This window comes from Lepus europaeus, chromosome 3 (assembly GCF_033115175.1).
Source record: "Lepus europaeus isolate LE1 chromosome 3, mLepTim1.pri, whole genome shotgun sequence".
Classification (NCBI taxonomy): domain Eukaryota; kingdom Metazoa; phylum Chordata; class Mammalia; order Lagomorpha; family Leporidae; genus Lepus; species Lepus europaeus.
In genome coordinates, this window is record NC_084829.1 from 109398059 (window position 1) to 109419945 (window position 21887).

The window sequence follows — 21887 nt, forward strand, 5'->3', positions numbered from 1 at the left end:
AGGGTGACTGGAGGCCACTGGGCTGCGGGCAGGGGTGCTGTGACATCTCACCTCACCCCTTCTCCTTTCCTAACACAGAAGATAACACACATCACGTGGAGGACACTTTGTGGTGAGACAGCACGTGGAAAGCATCCTGACTTCTCGAGACTCTTGAACAGCATCACTTCAGGGTCCACGGGTTTCTATTAGCAAACAGCAATCGGGCAAACTGTGCTTCTGCTGTCACTTCTGTCACCAAGTTTATTTAACTAGTGGCTCTTGTCACATTTCTGCTATTTTAGCACACTTCTCACATTTGGATAATGCCGACAATCTCAGGGACAAAGAAGTAAAACTTCACACACTCTAACACTGTGAAAAGACCAAGCCTTGCTATGAGAAGTAAGTTAATTATTCTTTCTGGGTTTATTCTTTCCCAACATACTTCCCTTTTCCCCAAATCTTTCTTTTGTCTTCACTGTAAGCCCTCCCTCCCCCTTTTAAAGACTTATTTTAAAGGCAGAGTTACAGAGAGAGGTCTTCCACCCAGTGGTTCACTCCCCAAATGGCCACAACGGCCGGAGCTGGGCTGGTCTGAAGCCAGGAGCCACACGCCTCTTCAGGGTCTCCCATGTGGGTGCAGAGGCCCAAATACTTGGGTCACCTGCTGCTGCTTTCCCAGGCACATCAGCAAGGAGTTGGATCAGAAGTGGAGTGGCCGGGACTTGAACCGGCATCCATATGGGATGCTGGCACCGCGGATGGCAGCTTAACCTGCTATACCACAGCACCACCCTTCTCAGATCCTTTTTATTCTCTCACTTTCTTATTTTAGGAGCCCCAGATCCTTCTTCCTTATTCCCTAGAGCCATACCCTCTCCCACGGCCAGCCCTGCCCATCAGCTCCACGTGAACAGGGCTGGATACCCCACTCAGATGTCCTCTCTCATTTCAAGTCCTGGTTCCTTATTTCCAAACATCTAAAGGACAAAGCCTTTGCCTCAAATAGCACAACTGCAATGATGCATTTATTTATTTTACTGTGAGTAAAATTACAAAGGAGATTCTTACTCTATGTGGAACATTTCACTCAATGAGTGACTTCCAAAGTTAAGTCTTACTTTGATATTCTGGGACACAAAGGGAATTATTTTGTTCGGTGTCCCCCTTCTACCCCTCCTGGGGGTAACATGGCCACTCTGCCAGGCTTCCAGGTGAGAAACCTGAAGGTGGGCTGAGGTCTCTCCATCTCCTGCTCTCCCCAGAGCTAATCCCTCACCTCCGCCTCGTCTTCCTCTCTGACACGTCTCTCGAACTTGTCCTTTCCTGTTCGAGCTCATTACCAAACCTGATTTGGGTCATCACCTCTGTAAAATCCTCCTGCCTGGTGTCCTGCCTTCAGCTCATTGTCCTTCCAGCCAACCAGTGAACTGCAGGTTCACAATGTCCATCCATCTCCAACCACAGCGTCAGCTTCCTACTGCCGCAGGTCAGACCTCCAACCCCCACTGGTTTCCAAGGACCCACACATCTTTGGTTTGTGTGATGCCAAACACAGTCAATCTAGTTGAGCTTGCTTTCTACTTTCCTATAGTTACCGTGCACCGGACATGATGCTACTTGCTTTTCTGTGAGCTTGTTTGAAATGCTTTCTCTCCTTCCATCTGCTTAGCTAAAGCCTACTCAGTGTGAGTCCTGCCTCCTCCATGAAGCCATGTGGCAGTGCTCCAGCCTCTGCTGATCTCTCCAGGGCACCTAGAGACAAGGCTACAGCCCACAGTTGAATGCTCGTTAGTAACAGCTACCAAAATAGCCAAGCAGATCCTGAGTGCGTGCTAAAAGTGCCAGGCATCACACGAGGTGCTTTACATGTGTGCGGAAGATGCCAGCAGCATGGACCTGTTTTACAGATGAAAAAACAACACAGGGAGGTAAAACGACGTGCCGAAGGAGCCGTGGGAGTGGTGGGCCTGGGATCTGAACGGAGGTGCGAGCCCTTACACACTTTGCTCTCTCTGCCCTGGCCGTGTCTCCTCCGTGGCTCTCGCCTGCTTCGTACATGTGTTACTTTCCATCTCCTTAAATGGAACGTAAATCCTCTGAGACTGGAGCTGGTGTCTAACACCACTTACACCGCTCCACACTGCCTTGCCTAAGGCTGGTTACACAGCAACTGCTCAATAGATGCTTAACTGGCTGAAGGGTCAACCAGGCAGCAATTTATCCAATGCCCTGACAGCCAGAGAAACCCCCTTCCTTTCCCCCATCTTGATCAGACTCAACACAAGGAGAAGAGGGACAGTGCAGTGGTGTAACAACCTAACGATGCTTTTCGCTCCTAGAGTTACTAGAAATGAAACCCTGTCTCCTGTAGGAAGCCTGACTGAATGCTCCCAGTTTTTAAGTAAAAACAGGATGACGGGCTAAATTCATTACGTGGGGCTAGCCTGCCCCCTCCCCCATTCTAGTTAATGAAGTCCCTCTGTCCCCGGGGGCCAGACAAGCGCCTTTTCACCTCTGCCTCAAACAGAAATAGTTCTTACTTGACTTGGCAACTTCCTGCACTTTATGCATCTTCCTGAATTAACAGGACGGCAGTGGCATTTCCAAGGCACAAATGAAGACAGAGCTATTCTCCTGTGCACCTGCTGCCCCACATGTACCCAGGCGGCCCAGGAAGCAGGGAGTGGATGCTTTTCAGTGACAACGCAGGGGCCCACCTGCGGGCTGAGCTGGCATGGATGCTCGCTAGTGGAAGGGTCAGCCCCATCATTTGGGGAAGGGGCTTCAGGGCCAGGCAGGCCTCAGCTTGCACACAGGATGTGCCCAGTGACCGCTCAAACCTCCCAAAGGCTCAGGCTCCTTCTCTGCAGGTCAGGGGTGAGGCGTGCCTGGTAAGGCTGTGGTGAGAATTCTTACTCAAGTCATAGATGTAGAGGGCTCAGCCCAGAGTCTGCTACCTGGTCACAGCTGTTGTTTTATGAGGACGACAGTACAAAGGCACTGAGTTGCACTGGCCAATGCCATTGGCGTTGCCAAAGCTCGCCAAGCCCCAAGAGAGGCAAAGAAGATGAAGACCCATCCTCTCCCCTCCCTCCGCACTCATCAATCAATCACTGAAGATTTACTACGTGTTCATTAAGTCCCCAGCACAGCATGAGGCCTCCTGGGAAAACTGAGCACAGGTCACCTCCTGCCCTAAGAGGTTCCAGCAAAGTCAGCAGGGAGCTCCCGTGTGGCACTGGCTGTAGGAGGAAGAAGGCTTAGAAGGGAGAGGAGAGGGGGAAGTGAACAAGGACTGAAGGCTTCTGGGAGAGTGGGAACGATGCAGTGTGACCCATTGACCCCCCGGCTTTCCCTGAGGCCAGGAGGGTCCAGCAGGGGCCGGGACAGGGGGCCTGGCTCACGCCACTGTCTCTTAAGAACAGCCCTGTAGGTCACAACATAGGGCCAAAGGGGAAAAGGTGGAGCCAGCACAGAATAAAGCAGCCACATCTTTGCTACAAAGAGTGCCAGTTGTACCCCTCATAGCGTTTTCAAGGGGAAAGGCGCTGGCTTTAGCAGCAGTCACCAAAGAGCCACCCAGAGCCCTGCAAACTATTGCATCTGGCACTCGGTAATGTGCAGTGCTTCCCCTTTAAAGTTACCCTGGGGAATAAAAGAAATCATGAACTGTGCTGTAACAGGAAGCCAATTACATGGGGCAGGGCCCTGGTGGGGGGAGGGGGAGGGGGCGGTGCCTAGGCAGGGACTAGGACGGGATATCCTGTGAAAGGAGCAAAATCAAAGCGCTGAGACCCAACCTGGTACACTGCGGTTATTCAAACAAAACAATGACCTCAAACCCAGCGAAACATGGCAAAGCAAAATTTGGAATTTTTACACCAGGCCAAGGGAATGAGTTCCAGAGATCCCAAACACTCCTGAAGGAACACGACAGTGTGTTTTTCACTGATCCTTAGTGACACATTCTATTGAAATTTCTGCTTCAAGTCCACAAGGTCTTAGCATCACTCTTAAAAAGAAACAGAAATGAAAAACGAATTATACGCTGGGGCAGGATTACGTTCCAGGTGAAACTTCAGCTCGGCAGTGGCTGGGGAGTTTGAGGTGGAGTTGGAGAGCTGTCCCACTGAGGGTGGGCCACAAGAGAGACAAGGTAGGCCAAGGAGGACCAGAACCGAGGACCAGAAGCTGGGCCTGACTCGCTGTCAGGATGAGGACTGAACAGGGAGGCAAGGATCTCCAGGCTGGCTGGGCTGAATCCACGGAAGGAATACTTCGATTGAAAGAGGGAGCAAAGTTCTAAAGGAACCCCCAAACTGAGGGAGGGAGGGAGGGAGGGAGGGAGGGAGAGAGAGAGAGAGAGAGAAAGAGAGAGAGAGAGCGAGCGAGCCCATTAGTGGATAATGGTGATCTAAGCCAGGGGGAAGTAAACCCAGCTGGCTGGGATGGGTGGAGGAGGCTGGAGCCGAGGCACTAATCCTGGGGTCTCGCAGCCAGGCACCGGCAGGTAGGGAGATGAACTGTGGAAGGGCGCTAGATCTCCACGTGGAGGATAACACAGAGCAGGCTGGGACATTCCCTCTCAACATCTGTGGGACAACCACAAGGTCAGGGGGGACGTGCTGGGCCATTTCTCTTTCCCCACTACCCTCCTTGCACTGGTGACAAGTGATAACCCAGGATAATTCTCACTGGCAACACCAAAGTAAAGAGTAAAATTAGGGGTGAGCATTTGGCCTAGCAGTTTGGACGCTGTTTGGGACCCCCACATTCCATACGGGTGCATCTGGGTTTGAGCCCCAGCTCTATTTACCAATCCCAGTTCGCTGCTGATGCACACCCTGGGAGGCAGCAGGTGATGGCTCAAGTGCATGGTCCCCGCCACTCACATGGAAGACCCACAGCATGTTCCTAGCTTCTGGTTTTGGCCTAGCCCAGTGCCAGCTCTCGCAGGCACGTGGGGCAGCGAATCAAGGGGTGAGAGCTCTGTTTGTCTCTCAAATAAATACTATAAAAATTTAGAAAAAGAGTGAAATTAAGAAGCAGCTCTTGAAACTGTTGGTTTTTTGGTCCCTTTACTCTTGTGAAGGAAACGTTGGGATCACAAGGGGACCGTCCTTCCTGAAACGTGGACTGTGCAGAGGGGTGATAGGACCTCTGGGTTTCTAGAACACCATGGCTCTGAATGATTCCAACGATCCTCCCAGAATAGTTTGCTAAGAACCAAAGAGGAAGTTGTAGTAGAATAATAACCGTGACTCACGGCCCCAGTGGAATGGACTCCATGTCTGCAGATTTGGCTCCAGAACTGGAGGCAAGAAGAGAGCTGGGCGCAGGCTCCGGGAGCATCGGCAGGCTGCTCCCGAGGACTAGATGGATGTCTGGGGTACTGCTCAGCACAGAGCCGATCCCGAGCACAGGCAGGGGCCGTGGGCCTGGGTCTGGGTGACTTCACGCCACGCGGTGTGCTGGGCAGCTTGGGACAGCATGGGGTCTGGGGACATTGCTCGGACACTGCAGCTGGTTGGTCACGCTGGTATTTTGGCTATGAGTTTGGGTGAAATGGAAGGCAGAGAGGATGCACACAGAAGACGAGCACTGCTTTGGGGCTGCTTTTTCAAACCGACCCCCTCCCCACTCCACCCTGGCATAGTGTCTGAGCCGTGGAGGGCGGGGAGGGGCAGTGCGAAGGGGCTGAGTGCCCTCCTTGGCTGGGAGAAGTGGAGACTTCAGCACGCGGCAGTTTTCACATGCACCTGCCTGTCCCCGGTTCTCCAGATGATGCAGACGCAGGAGTTCCTTTCGCCAGCAAAGCTAGACAAGGAAGCCAAATGATATTTTTGATGTTTGATGGCAGTCTGCAGTTCCTGTTGACACACTTTAAAATCACGGAGGGCGACCATCTGCTGCCTCCTTGATGATCACCGAGAAGCGTGGGCTGCACAGACAGAGGACTTGCTCCTGACCGTTCACAAACAACCACCAAACGGCTCTGCCCAAAACGGCACAAAGGAGAAAGAGACGCCCTCGCCGATTACAAAGGGAGACTGCCGGGCACAGATAAAGGGGGAGGTGCTCAGAGGCACAGGGTGCTGGCTGATCTGTGCTTCCCCCAGCCTCATCTCTGTCCCCAGGCAGAGGCAGGGAGCTGCCCAAGGGTGGGAGTGGGAGAAATCAGCCTCCTTCCTTCCCCCAAAAGAGTTGTAATCTTAAAAGAGGGACGAAGAATATGAAACAGTGATTTGGAGTCTCTTTTCTGTTCATTTCAACCTTTGGCTTTCCTAGGATGGAGCTGGGTGTGCTACACGTCCGGCTCGGCCTCCTGACCAGTCTGAGTGCTCGCTCCCCTGCCCCCACTATTCATCTGGGCCCCAAGCTGCACTGTGGCTCAGCAGATAGACAAAGCGGTCCCTCCCAGAAATGCTGTTGGAGCCTGAGCCGTGGGCGGCAGAATACAAATGAGGACGCTTTTCTGTCTGGTGACTCAAGTGTCCCCGCCTGGACTCTGGGGAGCCTGGCAGCAAAGCAGCACAGGTCAGGCACGCAGCCAGCAGCTCAGCAGGGTGGTCCCACCGACCTGGCTGTGGGCAGAGGCTTCTGCAGGGGTGGGGTGGGGTGGCAGGGGGGAGCCCCTGGGCCTCCCTCCCATCAACTCCCACGGGGGACAAGGGGCACCCAGGGCACAGGGGCGTGGCATGGTCATTTCACAGAGGCACCAGGAGCTTAAGTGGGGAATGAACAGTTTCTTGCTCCTCACTTGAAACAAAGGCTCACGCTGCAAAGGGTTTGCCTGTCGTCAGAGGATGGTTTGCTTCTCTAGCATGGGAAGAATTAGATTACATTCAATAATTAAAAGGTTCCCCGTCCCCCCCACCCCCTTCTCTCTCCTGACATTTTGCTGTTCAGGTCACAGCGCGCTGTGCGGGAATGGCGATGCCTCTGTCGACAGAGAGAACACGAAGCGTGTGCTAGCGGGGGCAGGGGGAGGGCATCTCCGTGCCGAGATCAGCCTTGATCTGCCACCGGATTACAGGGGCCTCAGAGGCGGCTGCTGAATAATTCTGCAGGAGCCCTTGAGCTGCAAAGCTGGCGTTCCGTGCCCGATAATCCCCAGCCGTTGTAATACAAAGGGAGGACAGGAGTTGAACTCACAGTTCTGATTGCAAAATTCAGAATCGGAAGGAAACGGGGACCCACTGCTTCCTGCCTGTGTTTGTCAACCTCACTGCCTGCTTGTTTGTGTTAAATGGCTACTGTGCATTTTGAATCCAAAATCTGATTATATTTAATTAGCACAGGCATCTGGGATTTCTAATACACAAAGAGTTATTAAAGTAACAAATCTTTCTAAAATATGTTCGCCATGAAAGAATGTGTTAATTTATTCAGCAACAATTTTTTAACATGAAATAATTAACATGAAAACTGCAACAATTATGAATTCTTCGTAGTCTAATTTATACGTGAATTTTCCTCCAGACAATAATCTATTCAATTTAAGCCTTCAATACGGGGAGCATTTGAACAGACCCATTTTTCTTCTTCTATTTAATGTACAAGCCTAAACTTACAGCAGTCTCACAGGAAGATACCCATGCCCCTGAGTGTACCTATGCCCCAAAGACCCACAGGTGACACTGTCTTGACATCTGCTTCCCCGTCATTAATTCAGAACTAAAAAACAAGCAAAGACACCATGCGAGATTACAGAGTAACTCGAGTCTTTGTGATGACTCAAATCAGGAGAGAGGATTCTAGGAGCGGGCCCTCCGTGCGGGAGGAGCCCCGACGAGAGCGGCCAAGGCGGGACTCCTGTGTGTGTGTGTGTGTGTACACGTGAGACAAGCAGGGCTGTTATACCCTTTGGCTCACTATCACCACCACTACCACCAATTGCAACTGACAGCTCAGCATTTGCTTTGTGTGCTCTCTGTTCCCAGGGAAGCCAGGCAGCAATTCTATGCTGTAGGGAACTATTATTACTTCCAGAGGAGGGAATCAAAGCTCAGAGAGGCTATGCAACTTGTCCAAGGTCTCACAGCAGACTGGCAGCGATGCTACGATTCACGCCAAGATACTCTGATTCTTTGGTTTGTGCTCTTACCCAGTCAATCCAAGCCCTGCCTTCGCTGGAAGGGGTGGGGGCAGGGCGTTTGAGAAGAAGGGGAGGTCTGACTCTCTAAAATGACAAGCAACAAAACGCTGTGGGGAGGAGCTGGAAGGAGTACATCACACAGAGAGGTTCTGCCGGTCTTCCTCCTTACCACCCACAATCAGCCTCGAGGCAGCCAACACCAGCCCCATTCTGCAGATGGAAAAACTGAGGCTCAGCATAGGGCAGAGTGGGAACACAACAGAGGCCTGCTCAGCTCCACAGCCTCTGTTCCCATCACCCCAAATACAATCTCAGGGCCCGTGCCACGGCACAGCAGGTAAAGCCGCTGCTTGCGGTGCTGGCATCCCATATGGACACAGGTTCAAGTCCCAGCAGCTCCTCCTCCAGTTGAGCTCCCTGCTAATGGGCCTGGGAAAGCAGCAGATGGCTCAAGTGCACCCATGCGGGAGATCTTCCCGTGTGCAGGGAACACCGAGGGCACTGGCAATCCTCTCCAGAGGTTCTTGTAGTCACAACAGAATGTGACTCTGAGAGAGAGCGGTGCACAGTGCTCCGACAGTGGGGGAGCACGTCTGGGAAGCATGCGGCGAGGAACAGGGACCTCGGCTGTTTCCACTGCTAGAAAACATACACATTAAGCACCTACTATGAGCCCCAGGCTCACAAGGGCTCTCTGCGGATGTTCAAGGCAAATCACCTCTACAGAGAAGGTGTTAAGGCTGGGTCCATGGATACCGGGAGAACTGCCACAACAGAGCTTGTGCACCTGCTGCTATGTTCATACACATGCACAGCAGTCAGGGTTGACAACAGTGTGAGCAACATAGGTAGCACGGAGGCAGAGGCAGGCGGACCTGGGAGAACCGGCCACAGTGAGAGCAGATGCTTGACTTCCAGCTGCGCTCAGGGTGCAGGGTCCCTTGGGGGCATGTAGGTCACATCACACTGGTGATGGTCCCGACAAACAGGCTGGCCCATGTGACAACGTAATGAAATAGGATTTTTTTTTTCCCTCTTAAACTGTTGATTCTTTCTTTTGTATTGACTACTAATAGTCTTTCTCTGTAACAATTTCTTCTAGGTATTAAAGACCTTTTTCCAGGGAAGTCTGTGTTAAACACAGAAAGCCGAGGTGATGACAGTGAGCTTAATATTTCATAGCCCTCAGGGTTTCTACAGACAGCCCATTGAAGTCTCCCACTAATGATGTGAGAGGGTTATTTGTGTTATCTCCACTTTACAGACAGAAAGAACGAGGCTCAGAAAGGTTAAGGACTGCTTAGGGACATTCAGTTTAAAAGCCAGAGAACTAGTTCCAGCCCAAGGCTCCTCCCTTCCCTCCCCAGGTCCCTTAGTAACTGTGAACTCTCCTTTTAAGGATAAGGCACAGAGCCTGCACCTGTCGACCCACGCTTGCCTTACGATGAGCAATCACACTCAGCGGAACAAACCCGAGTGCTTGTCACGGCAGCTTGACTTGCAATGGGCCTGACGTGGCAACGACCCTACACGTCCACCAGCAGCAGGATGGGTAAACTGACACATCTGTACAATGGATGACGACTTGGCCACCACAAGGGGAAGGACCACTGTCACACGCCCAACACGGATGAATCCGCAGACACAGCGAAGGGAAAGAAGCCAGACAAAAGAACAGCACTACATGGCTCACGTGCACGAGGTTTGTCTACAGGCCAAAGTAAGCTTTGGAGACGGAGGACGCTTGTGGGGATGCAGAGTGACTGGGAGAGGGAAGGGGCTCTTGTGGAGAGCTCCGGCGGCTTCTGTCTCTTCCCCTATGTGGTACCTTCAGGGCTACGTGCATATCTGAAAGCTACTAGGTCATGTACTTCACATTTGGTCACTGAACCATGCAATGCAATGGGCTTAAGGAAAAATCAGTGTCCACGAGAGCGGGCCATTCTTACACAGAAGCCAGGTCTCTCTGAGCCCGTTAGGGGCTGGTTTTTTTTTTTCTTTTTTTGACAGGCAGAGTGGACAGTGAGAGAGAGAGACAGAGAGAAAGTTCTTCCTTTTTGCTGTTGGTTCACCCTCCAATGGCCGCTGCGGCCGGCACATCACGCCGATCCGAAACCAGGAGCCAGGTGCTTCTCCTGGTCTCCCATGCGGGTGCCGGCGCCCAAGCACTTGGGCCATCCTCCACTGCCTTCCCGGGCCATAGCAGAGAGCTGGCCTGGAAGAGGGGCAACCGGGATAGAATCCGGTGCCCCGACCTGGACTAGAACCCGGAGTGCCGGCGCCGCAAGGTGGAGGATTAGCCTGTTAAGCCACGGTGCCAGCCAGGGGCTGGTTTCAACGTTCACCAGTGCTGAGCTGCCTGGAAGCTGCTGAAGCTGAAACAACAGCCAGATGGATGCCGGTGCTGTGGCACAGTAGGGAAAGCCACCGCCTGCAGTGCCAGCATCCCACACAGGCGCTGGTTTGCGTCTCGGCTGCTCCACTTCTGACCCAGCTCCCTGTTGATGCACCTGGGGAAAGCAGCAGGGGATGGCTCAAGGGCTTGGGTCCCAGCTCCTATGTGGGAGACCTGGAGTAAGCTCCCAGCTTCAGTCTGGCCCAGCCCGGGCTGTTGTGGCCGTTTGGGGAATAACCAGTGGATGGAAGGTCTCTCTCTGTCTCTCCCTTTCTCTATAGCTCTGTCTGTCAAATAAGTCAAATAAATCTTTTAAAAAAGCAAGAGTCTGAGATGGAGCATCCCTACTGCTGCCTTTTGCTGTGCAGGCGCAGTGGGGACTCAAGTCGGAGTGCGGCGAGTCTGGGCAAGTAAGGCTTGGTGACACGTCTGCCTGTGATGTGCTCTTGGGAGACAGGTTGGGGTGAATGCACAGGGACAATTGGATGGACGGCAGGTCCCTGTATCCCATGATTGTGGGGGGTACAGGTTAGCTCTGCAGGAGGTCAAGGATGGAGGTGCAGTACTGGAGGAGGGTGTCAGTGACGCAGTAGGGAGGGCTGGGGGCAGAGCTGCAGTGGGGTGGGGGGGATGGGTGAGGGCACCGCAGCTGATGGCTCTGGGCTTGTGCACACCAGTCCAGGCACCGCCAGCTCAACAAATCTAAAACCAAACCCACGCTCTGTCTCGGAAAATGAGGTCTTCACACTCACACAAAACTGCTCGGAGCAGGTAGTGTGCATTTCCATTTTCACAGATGAACAAACTCGCCCAAGGCCCCACCCTGGGAGGTGTCGTTTAGGACTATAAAGAACTATCTGATATAACTGAGGGGGATGGGCAGGTAATTTCTAGTTGCTTCTAGAAGGCTGTCGGTGGAGGCCCATACCTCATAGGCAGTGGCCGTGGTCTCGACCTCCACCCTTGTGTGGGGCTTCTGCTCCAGGAAACACAGGAAAGGACCGTAAACTGTAGCTCCAAATTCCAAATCTGCATGTATCCCGCCCACATCGTCTCGTCATCTCACCCGCCCAGGGAGGGAGATAAGACGTGTGAGTGCACCCTGAGATGGGAAACTCATAACTGTTTGGAAAACAACCGTCATTCATTGCCCTGCGATGTCTGTGTCTGGCACGTGTTTCTCAACCCTGCCTGCACTACCGTAATCAAGATGCAGCCCGGCTGTGTCCTGTGGGTAACATAAAACCCAGCTCGCAAATGCGACCAGGCGCACGGACCAGCTGTCTGCAGGAGCCGCTTAATCCCCGGCAGGGACCTCGGCGCGCAGCTCGCATGCCATCTGCAGAGGACCCCGGCAGGCACGCACCGAGCCCTCTCTGCCTCATAAAGGGGCCGGGGCAGGCCAGGCCCTGGGGAAGAATTTTCTGCAAACAGCTGGGTTGTCCCAGCCCTGGAAAATGAAAGGCTTTCCAACCCTCGCACACATGTACAAGAGCAAGTGCCCCTCAGAGACGGTCCCACAAAGTAAAGGGAGAAGCCGCTGAGGATGAAGCCTTCCTACTTGTATTTGCTGTTCTTTTAATCATTGTCTTGATGCGAGGCAGGCAGCACAGCTGATGTGGAGGAAGGCAAGAGGGCACCCAGATCTGGATTCAGATGTCAGTGCGACTCCCTCTGGGTCTCCCTCCCCGAGCCCGGTGCCTGGAAGGTGTCTTACAGATGCTGCGACCGTCCCTCCCCTCTGCACTGGGACCGCGTCTCCCTTTTATTCCCTTCTGAGATCCTGGGGCTCCAAGGCTTTTGTTTATTTCACCCAGGTCACTTCTCTGGCTCCTCGCTGATTTCCTTGCAGAGTTTGATGTGGGTTTGATTCGGGAAAGGGAAGAGAGAAGGGAACCAGTTTGGAAGTGAGGTGAAGGACATGCAGAAGAACAGGTGCAAGGCTGGTCCTCTGACAGCTGTTGACACAGCACCTGGGGTGTGATGGTGCAGGAGAGGAAGCCGGCGGCCAGGCAATCAGTGCAAGAGAACAAGGAGGAGGGCTGGGTAGCCAGGGCACATGGCAGCAGGCCTGGGACCCACTCCCCAGCAGCAGGTGCCTGAGGGGAGGCTGGTGAGGGGCCCAGCCTGAGGGACTTCATCCCTGTGAGTGATGCCCAAGCTGAATACCCGGGCCCTGTCACCAGCATGTGCTGGCCCTGGTACTGCGACTTCCCACTGAGCGAAGGCTCAGGGGTCCGCCCACAACCTCGAGAAGGGCAGAAAGGAATCCTGACCCATTCCCCACTCTCACCCACCCGTCTCACGATCTTGCCCCCAGGATCTGAGGAGCTGGGATCTCACAGGCTCACCTTGGCTGCTCAGACCCTCTCGGCTCACCTGGCCCCGAAATCACAGCCACATTCCTCTCTGGATTGCTGGTGCCAATCAGAGCAGCCGAGGGCCTTTGGATGGATGGTAAGCCATCTGGCAGCATGGTGTGTGTGTGTGTGTGTGTGTGAGTGTGTGAGTGTGACATGTGGGCATGCTCGCTGTATGGGCATTTGGCTCCCAGACAAGAACCACCACGTGTTGGGGGAAATTCAAATAGCTGAGCTGTCTGACCAAGATGTCCTGTGGCATTTGTACAGTACCTGCACCAGCCAGGGTCTCAGTTAACATTTCCCCTCATCACGCCAGACTGCTTGGAATGCTTCCTTTCTGAGAGTCAAATAAAAGGAAGAACTGGCACGAAATGAAAGCCTGGAAAGCAGGAGGTGGAGAAGGACGAGGAGGAGAAGGAAAACTCTGGGGCTGGCCATTAAGGGACTGGGTAGAGAGCGCCACCGTGTAATACGCTCCAGTCTTTACTGCTCAGCCTTGTTTGGAAAGCCCAGGCTCCGGTTAAAAGCAACAGCAAGGAAAGCTGCTCCTTTTCCCCTGATAACAAGCATCATACTCCACACAGGAGCCTGCATTCAACTGCAAACTGCCTACTGAACTCTACATGCTTACCTGGGGGCTGCTGGGTGGAGAGCCAGGGAGACAGAAAATGTCCCAAGGATACACCCGTGGGTCTGGTGATCTCACAGCACCAGAAAAGCTGTGCCTCAGAGTGGCTGCTGGTTTGGGGTGTTTTTTGCTCAGAGGTTAATGCCTACAAATTACTGCAGGTGTAGGGGGTGAGGAAGACGATCTGAGGAGGTGGGGCTTGTTGAGGGACCATGCCGCTGACTTCCTAGTCCTTTAGATCCTCTCTCCAGCTTTCTTCTCCCAGCTCTAGGCACACGGACACTCATCCATGGGCTCCTCTGAGCTCTGGCTTTCAGCGGGGCTTGGCAGGAGACCGGGAAGCAGGCCGCAGAGGCAGGTCAGTGCTCACTCCCCAGACCCTCCACCAGAGGTGGCCCTCTCAGCACTGCTGCCATTCTGACCTCTGGCGCCCACGCCCTACCCTCGCCTTCCTGGCCTCAATTCCACAGCTGTGACGCGCTCTGAGATACTGCACCTCAACCTTTCTTAAGCTCCTTTCTTAAATTCTTCAGTTTGAGGCTGCCTTCTATTTGCCGTGGGACTTTGCTTGAGTGATGAGCTACAACTTGACCGATCTGTTGGTGTCCACAACCTCTTTCTCCAAAGCAGAGTACCCAGGCCTGCGTGCTGCGAGGACACTGGCACAAGCCAGGAGGGTCACAGCAGTGGACATCCACTCCCCATGAAGCGACAGCTCGCCCATCTACAGATCGCTATGGTCGCCCACACGCACAGCTGTCAAATTCCTGCCACATCAAGGCGGAAAAGCCCAGTGGAAAAGTGGCCTTTCAATGGCGTCTGGGGGAAGGGAAGGACAGGGGGCAGGGGGGCTGGCACAGTGAGCGGCTGTTCTCAAGGACGCCCCCGTCACTCAGGAACCCACCTTGTCGTGCTGTGTACTCGTTGTCTTCAATCAACCGGGCCAATCCGAAGTCGGCAATCTTGCATATGAGTCCATTGCCCACCAGAATGTTTGCTGACCGCAGGTCTCTGTGGATGTAATTCATGCGCTCAATGTAAGCCATTCCTGCAGCAACCTGTGGGAACACGGGGAAGAGAAGCCATGGGTCTGAGCTCAGGCCATCGTGCCGCACTGGCCGCGCAAACCCAAGCACCAGCGCCTACCTGGGCCGCCATGTCCACCAGGTTTGGTAGCTTCAGGGCCCTTCCTTCTCCGTCTTTTAAGAAATCAAGTAAACTTCCTATGGACAAAACATAAAAGCATTTCAATACTTTAAAGGACAAAAATGCCCAACCGAGGCCTATACTTGGTTTTCTTATTAGAAGTACGATTAAGACAGTTGCATGGAATACTGCCATCCACACAAAAAGGCTTATATAAAAAAACAGGGGCGGAAAAAATTGTGTGCACTGGGACGCAAGCCGAGGCTTTCGAAATGAACAGCACTGATGCCATTTCTAAAGACAACAACGGTGATTTAATAGAAGTGGAAGAAATGAACTCCATCTCCCTTTGTGTCATCAGGAGAACGCGAGAGGACCTGCCCCGCTTCTAGCTCACCTCCCAGTCAGCTCTGCACAAAGGAGAAGGAGGTGGAGGAAATACGGCCCAGCTGGGTGGTCCGAAAACCAGGCCCAGCAGTTAACAGCATCACCCGGGAACTTGTTAAAAACACACACTCCCAGGTCCCATCTCAGGCTTGCACAGAAACTCTATAGTTAAGGACCTAACACAAGGTAAAGTTTGAGATTCACCAGCTTAGCTTCTTGACAGATTTTTAAGTCTGGGGACCATGGGTGGGGCAGGTGGCTCCTCCTAATTAGCTCACAGCCCGCCGAGCCCTAAATCAGAGACGTGAAACAAAGCAGCTGCAGCCTCGCAGCCTCGGCCGGCTCAGCGCTTACGCACACCGAGGGGAGGCGCAAATAATCATTTGCAGAGGCTGGAGGCTGGCGATGGTCATCAGTGATTTTTTCTAAATGCTTTAATCACAAAATTATTTACAAAATAACCCTGGATACAAAGGACAAACAATCTGCCAGGAAAAAATTCCTTTTAAAAGAGTGTGGAAAGAAGAACTGCACGGGGCTCCTTGGAGGAGCAGTTCGTTGCCTTTTAAGGCTGTTTCTTGTTTGCTTCATCTGTTTTTCCAAAACAAAGTGATCTCTGGCCCCATCCCCAACAATGCTGGTTTGATTAGGATGACGGGGAGAGGGGTGTTGGGGGGGGTGAGAATATGAGAATAAAATGTGCTCTTTTAAAGCAACTCATTTCTTCATCGGATGTTCAAATAAGGCTGGAGAGAAAAGCAAAACGCTGAAGTGATTGAGATTCAACTTAGTCCAGAGACCAGTGCCGGATATGGTGCAGGCCTGCAGTAAGGAAATGGAACAAAAGCCACCCCTTTCAGGGCCGGCGCTGTGGCACAGTGGGTTAATGCCCTGGCATGAAGCACCGTCATCCCATATGGGCATGGGTTCGAGACCTGGCTGCTCCACTTCCTGTCCAGCTCTCTGCTATGGCCCGGGAAAGCAGTGGAAGATGACCCAAGTCCTTGGGCCCCTGCATTCGCATGGGAGACCCAGAAGACACTCCTGGCTCCTGGCTTCAGATCAGCGCAGCTCCGGCTGTTGTGGCCATCTGGGTAGTGAACCATCAGATAGAAGACCCCCCCCCCCCCCCCCCCCGCCTCTCCTCTCTCTCTGTAACTCTGACTTAAAAAAAAAAACAAAAAAAAAACCCACCACTTTCAAAACAACAGGCAACTATCACAGCCCGCTGCGCTGTGATATTAAAAGTGAACACTGGGGTGAGCGCTGTGGCGCAGTGGGTAGAGCTGCCACCTGCGATGCCGGCATCCCATATGGGTGCTGGTTCAAGACCTGGCTGCTCCGCTTCTGATCCAGCTCCCTGCTAATGCACCTGGGGAAAGCAGCGGAGGACAGCCAAAGCGCTTGAGTCCCTGCCACCCACGTGGGAGACCTGGAGGAAGCTTCCAGTCCCTGGCTTTGGTTTGGCCCAGCCCTGGCCATTGTGGCCATTCAGGGAGTGAAACAGCTGATGGAAGATTCTCTCTATCTCACCTTCTCTCTGTAACTCTTTCACATAAAAATAAATGTGAATTATTCCTGACACATGCGACATGCAAAATGTATGGCATTTCATGAGGATCTGGGGGACAAACGCAGGGTTATTCTGTCTTATAAACGTTTTCATCAACAAGCACACGTGACTAGCGCCTCCTGCCGGGGATACTCGACTCAGACAGAAATTCAGGACGAAAGCCAAGCAGGCAGCTCCCTTTCCCTCCCTGAATCAAGCCCTGGAGTCCCTGTGCGGGGGAGCCGGGAGAGGTCTGCCCAACCTTTGTTCATGTATTCGGTGACGATGTAGATGGGCTCCTCGGACACCACGGCGTACAGCTGCACCAGCTTGTCGTGTTTCAGCTTCTTCATGATCTGCGCTTCCTCGAGGAACGACTCTGGGGACATCGTGCCTGGCTTGAGAGTCTTTATGGCTACTTTTGTGTTTCCGTTCCAGGTACCTACAGACACCCCGTAAGATTAAGTCACACCAAAGGGCCTCTTTGGATGGGCACGAAGCGTTCAAAGCCAACAGGTGCTTTATGTTTCCGGAAGTCAACTGCAAGGACTCTGTCAAGTCGTTAAGAGGAAAACTGTGTTCATGTATGGCCAGGGCTGGATTCAGATTAATAATTTGTTTCATTTTTTCCCTTATTTCAGTTTATAGCACTGTCTTTTTTGGGCTCAGTCACATGATTATAAAATTATACCAAAGGCTCTGGACTCTATAATGATGGAAGTCCAGGAGTTGGCCGGCCAACAGAAGAAATGAGATGATGTAAGCTCCATTTTTTGCCGAGTGCCATTTTTAAAAACCATGGCCACACTCTGAGGATGCTTGGGGATTACCTCTAGACTTCCGGGCGTCTGCAGTGGGCGAGTTACCCGACAGAGTCCTTTAGCAGTTGACGTAAGCGTGCTGATGAGCACGGGCAAGGAGCTAGCAGGCTGCTTGCCGGTGCTTCAGCCAGGTCAGGCACAGACCTTGGTTTACTGATGGTCAGCCTCAAGAGAACAACGCCTTCTAGCAGGGACACTGGGACAATTACACGGCAGCTAGGAGGGGCACAGATAGCTAAGCTTCCCATGCGACAGTCGAGTAGGGGCTGGCACTGTGGCCTGGAGGGTTAAGCTGCTGCCTGCAGTGCCAGCATCCCATACTAGGCACCGGTTCGTGTCCCAGCTGCTCCACTTCCAACCCAGCCCTCTGCTAGTGTGCCTGGGAAAGCAGTGCCCCTGCCACCCACGTGGGAGACCCAGATGGATCTCCTGGCTCCTGGCTTTGGCCTGACCCAGCCATCTGGGGAATGAACCAGTAGATGAAAGATTCTTTCTCTGTAACTCTTTCAAATAAATAAATGTATCTTCCAAAAAAAAAAAAAAAAGTCTGGCAGATCCACAGGCAGGCCTGGCTTTAGATCTGACTGTTCTCAGTTAGCTCATCTGTAAAACACAGGAGTAACCCTGGATTACCTTATGAATCTATTTCAGCTCCCCAATCAAACAAAACAAAACAAAACTAGATTCTAAGTGTATCCCACTATTAGTCCTATGACTTTGAAGAACAGCTTTCTAAAGGGAAAAGAAAAATCTGCTAATTTAGATTGTTATTTTCTATTTGAAAAAGATGGGTTTAAATTAAATTTTATATTCTGCAAATTTGATTACAGAATTTAGAAATTCTGTAAATTGGAGCAATTCTTGTTATCCTGTCAAAAAAATGGTCACATAATTACAAAGTATATGAACTCACAAAAATACATACAAAGGAACAGTGCTTTAAATATGAGTTCATGTAAGTCTCATAAAGTATCTACTAAATGTAAATGGGAAATTTGACAATTTCTAAGTGTTTTTTGCTATTTAATTGTTTGCAGCCCAAAATTTTAAATACGAGATATTCTCTCTAATAACAACCTGGTTAATTACGTAGACATTCATCCTGATTCTGAAGGCTATGTTGTTTTTTGTTTAGTGGGAAACAAAATCATCTTAATGGTATGTGAAATGATTTAAAGTTAGTAAAGGCTGGAAATAATTTTTTTTTTTTTTGCTAGGGTACAATTCTTCCAGATTGCGGGAGTGATTTGATTTAAATCCTTAGGACCCACAACTTCAATTATAAATTGGCTGGATGAGACGGAAGAAGGTTTAATGAATATATGTCACAATACCGGAGATGAAGTCAAGATAGGCAGAATAATGCGGATTATTTATTGTAATAGCTAACATATCCCTGTTTACACAGGCGTATGTCTGAGTGTCTATCCATCCACCTATCTGTATGGAACTTACCACTTGCTCGGCTTTGCTTAACTCTCGAACTTGTTTAACTCTATTATCTTTTTCACTACAGGTCTACACAAAGCAGTCTGACCTCCATCGTTTTCATGGACTCGAAGAAAGAAGGAAGGAGGATACATAGCATCAATATTGTCTTTCTCATTGATGGTTTTCGGGGGGACCTAAGTTTCTGTATTGTCTTAAGCAAAGCTGTAACTGACTCCAAAGGGGTTGTAAGAGCAATTTCACGAGTCCAGTGCAGTCAGTCTTATCAATGACAACCAAATAAAGTGAAAAGTAGCTGCTGAACATCCTTTTTCTGCAAGGGCCTGCAAACACATTACCCTATGTAATCCTCACAAGTATAACTCTAGTTTTACAGATGAGAGAACCGAGGCTCAGAGAGGTTAAATAGGCCTCTTGTCCATGGTCAGCTAATGAGGATGCAAACCCAGGCCCACTGAGAAAGAGCCCATCATCTTTGTCTACAGGTGCCGGCACACAGTGTCTTACCTTCGCACTCTGAGGCAGAGAGATACCAGATTTGTAATACATGGGCTCCTTCCCTGTGGGTACCTTAATTAACCCCATGAAAGAGGCCAGGTGAACACAGCCAGGTCCCCGCCATATCCTGAAAGTCTGGATGGCCTGCACAGTCTAGTTATCCAGCTTAGATGTCTCTGTCTCCAGGGCTGTGCATGGATTTTTGCTCAGAACCATCCTTCTAACTGGCTTCGCGATGCAGCCAAAGCAAAATGTGCCCTCTGCCTTACCAAGCCACACTTCAGCGAAACACCCCTGACCCAGCTTCTTCTCCAGACACAATGAGTGACGTGCCACTTCCCATGCATCCTTAGCCAATCCAGAAGTTTGTGGGGTACAACTCGATGCAATCATAGTTAAGTTAAAACACAAACCATCAGCTTTCTCTACGGGAAAGGGAATTAACAAAGAAAACACAGTCCTTATAATCCATAATCATGCATGCACTAGGAAAGATGGAAGGTGACTTGCCCTTTAGGGCGACATTCAGCAAATACCTGCAGCGGGAAATGAAGGGCAAGCCATCTTAGGCTGGCTGCAACCTTCCTGGTACCCTTCACCGGTTTAAGAATTGAGTGTTTGTGTGACAGCACAAGTTGAGCCATCTGTCAATCCTGCCCACGTACTACCTCTTTTCTAGAAATTTCAGAACTCTTAAATGAAAATTGAAACGATTATTGCCCGATGTGAGTGAGTGGAGCTCTTCACCTTCCATCTTTGCTGTCTGGGATGCCCCAAACCAGACAGTTAACGTAAGAGAGTAATTGAGTCTCAGCATACCCATCCATACTTCCCCAAACTGCCCATTTCCCAGTCTCTTGATCAACTGCAGGGATTCTCGAGGGATTTCCCAGACATCTTTGGTTTTGACAGACAGATCGGTAAGCCTTGGCATCCCTTTGTGACAGGGCACTACTAGGCGGCAGCACAGACCTGCGGCTCTCTCTGACGGAGCAGGGGCGGCGGCAGGAGAGGGAGAGAAGAGCAAAACACATGTAACAACACCAGTGACAGCACAGACACCAACTCCCAGGGGGCTCGGTGGGCTGCATGGCCAGGCGCCACACACGCGGAGACACAGCCCCGGGAGCTGGGACAGCGGACACCCCACAGTTGCCCTCCTCCGCACCCCCGCTCACATGTAAGTGCACACACAGACTGTTTTGGTTTCTGCACTCAGTAAGAAAAACGGTGTCAAGCTCAATGTCACAGGTGTCGAAAGGACCCGGGGACTGAAGAGTGTCAGGATGCCTGTCCCTTTCTCCTCCTCCATCCAGCTGAGCCAGGGCACCGCGGCGCCCCCTGGCTGGACTGTTCACAGTTGTAACTCTAGGGCTGACTCTTACGTAGGACTATGGAGTGTGGGAAGCTGGCAGGCTGAGGATCATGCCTGCCGGGGGACAAAGGACGGCAGGTTTCTCTAGCGATTTTTCTGGTGCTCTGACTGGTGCTGCTCTTGCAGCCACACGCTCCTGCCCGGCTTCTCTGATTTCCCCATGGCGTGGGGGGAGGTGAGGGGGGAAGAGGAGAGGGAACCTTTGTAGCAGTCTCCAATGTATAGCTTAGGAGTCTGGTTTGAAAGCAGAAGGAAGGGAAACTAAGATTTGCAGAACGCTGTGCCTTATGAAAAAGAGGCAGAAAAAGAGTGATGATCACGCCAGGGTTCCCGGGAGGACCCCCCCCCCCGCCCCCAATATACCTCCCACAAGAAAAGGGAAATTGACCAAACGCCAAGTTAAAAAATCAGGTGAGAAAAGGTAACAAAGAACAAGCAATTGGGGAAGTGGCAGAAGCTGCACTGAGCCTGGCTCATGAGGGGGACAGCGGCCCCTCCCCTACAGTCCCCTGCCCAGCTCCCCCACCCCTCGGACTTGGGGAGGCGTACACACAGTGTTGCCTATCTCTGGGAACTGGCTGGAGCCCACTTTTCACCCCTGGACCTGGGTTCTGAGATGCTTAGGCCGGAAATTATTTGTGTGTCAATGTTTCAAAGGCATTTTATTGTGTGTGAGAGAGAACAGGGAAGAGGGAAAGCCAATAAAGGAACAAATCTAACTCCAGATGGATTTTTCTTTTCTGAGATTAAAAAATGTCTATTGTTCCTCATATTCCTTCTCCCCTTCCAGCTTTACGATGTTATTAAGGTGCCCTTTCCAACACAATCTCTTCAAATGATCCAGGCCCTGGGGATCCTTCTGGTGTTTGGCTGTAATGAAATATATTTCACCGTTTGAAAACTCCCTGCCAACATGCAGGCATTTTGGGAGTATCACTGACGTGCAGGGAGATACTCTGCTTCATTTCCTCCCAAATAGTTCCTCAGAATCCACATAAGCCATGTTAGCCAATGTCCCCAGCGATTTCTACTGCAAGTATTGTTAATTTTAGGCTCATTGTGCCTGGGATCAATAGCTGGGGCAATTCTCAATTCTGATGATCATTTCCAAAAAGGTTGCTTTGTTGTGCTGAAAAAATTATACACACATATCTCTCATTGACCGTGCACAGAGCATTGGTAGAGGTCTA

The 21887-nt window shown here is 51.5% G+C and overlaps 1 protein-coding gene across 1 annotated transcript in view; it reads right to left on the minus strand.

Annotated features, from left to right (window-relative positions):
* FYN (FYN proto-oncogene, Src family tyrosine kinase) overlaps positions 1-21887 on the minus strand; it is a 218190-nt gene that overhangs the window by 20142 nt on the left and 176161 nt on the right. Inside the window, exons 9-12 of the mRNA XM_062186626.1 lie at positions 20142-20306; positions 16817-16996; positions 14616-14692; positions 14374-14527 (exon numbers count right to left, since the gene is read on the minus strand). Of these exons, the coding sequence (XP_062042610.1) occupies positions 14374-14527; positions 14616-14692; positions 16817-16996; positions 20142-20306 (576 nt within the window). The remainder of the gene's footprint in view (positions 1-14373; positions 14528-14615; positions 14693-16816; positions 16997-20141; positions 20307-21887) is intronic.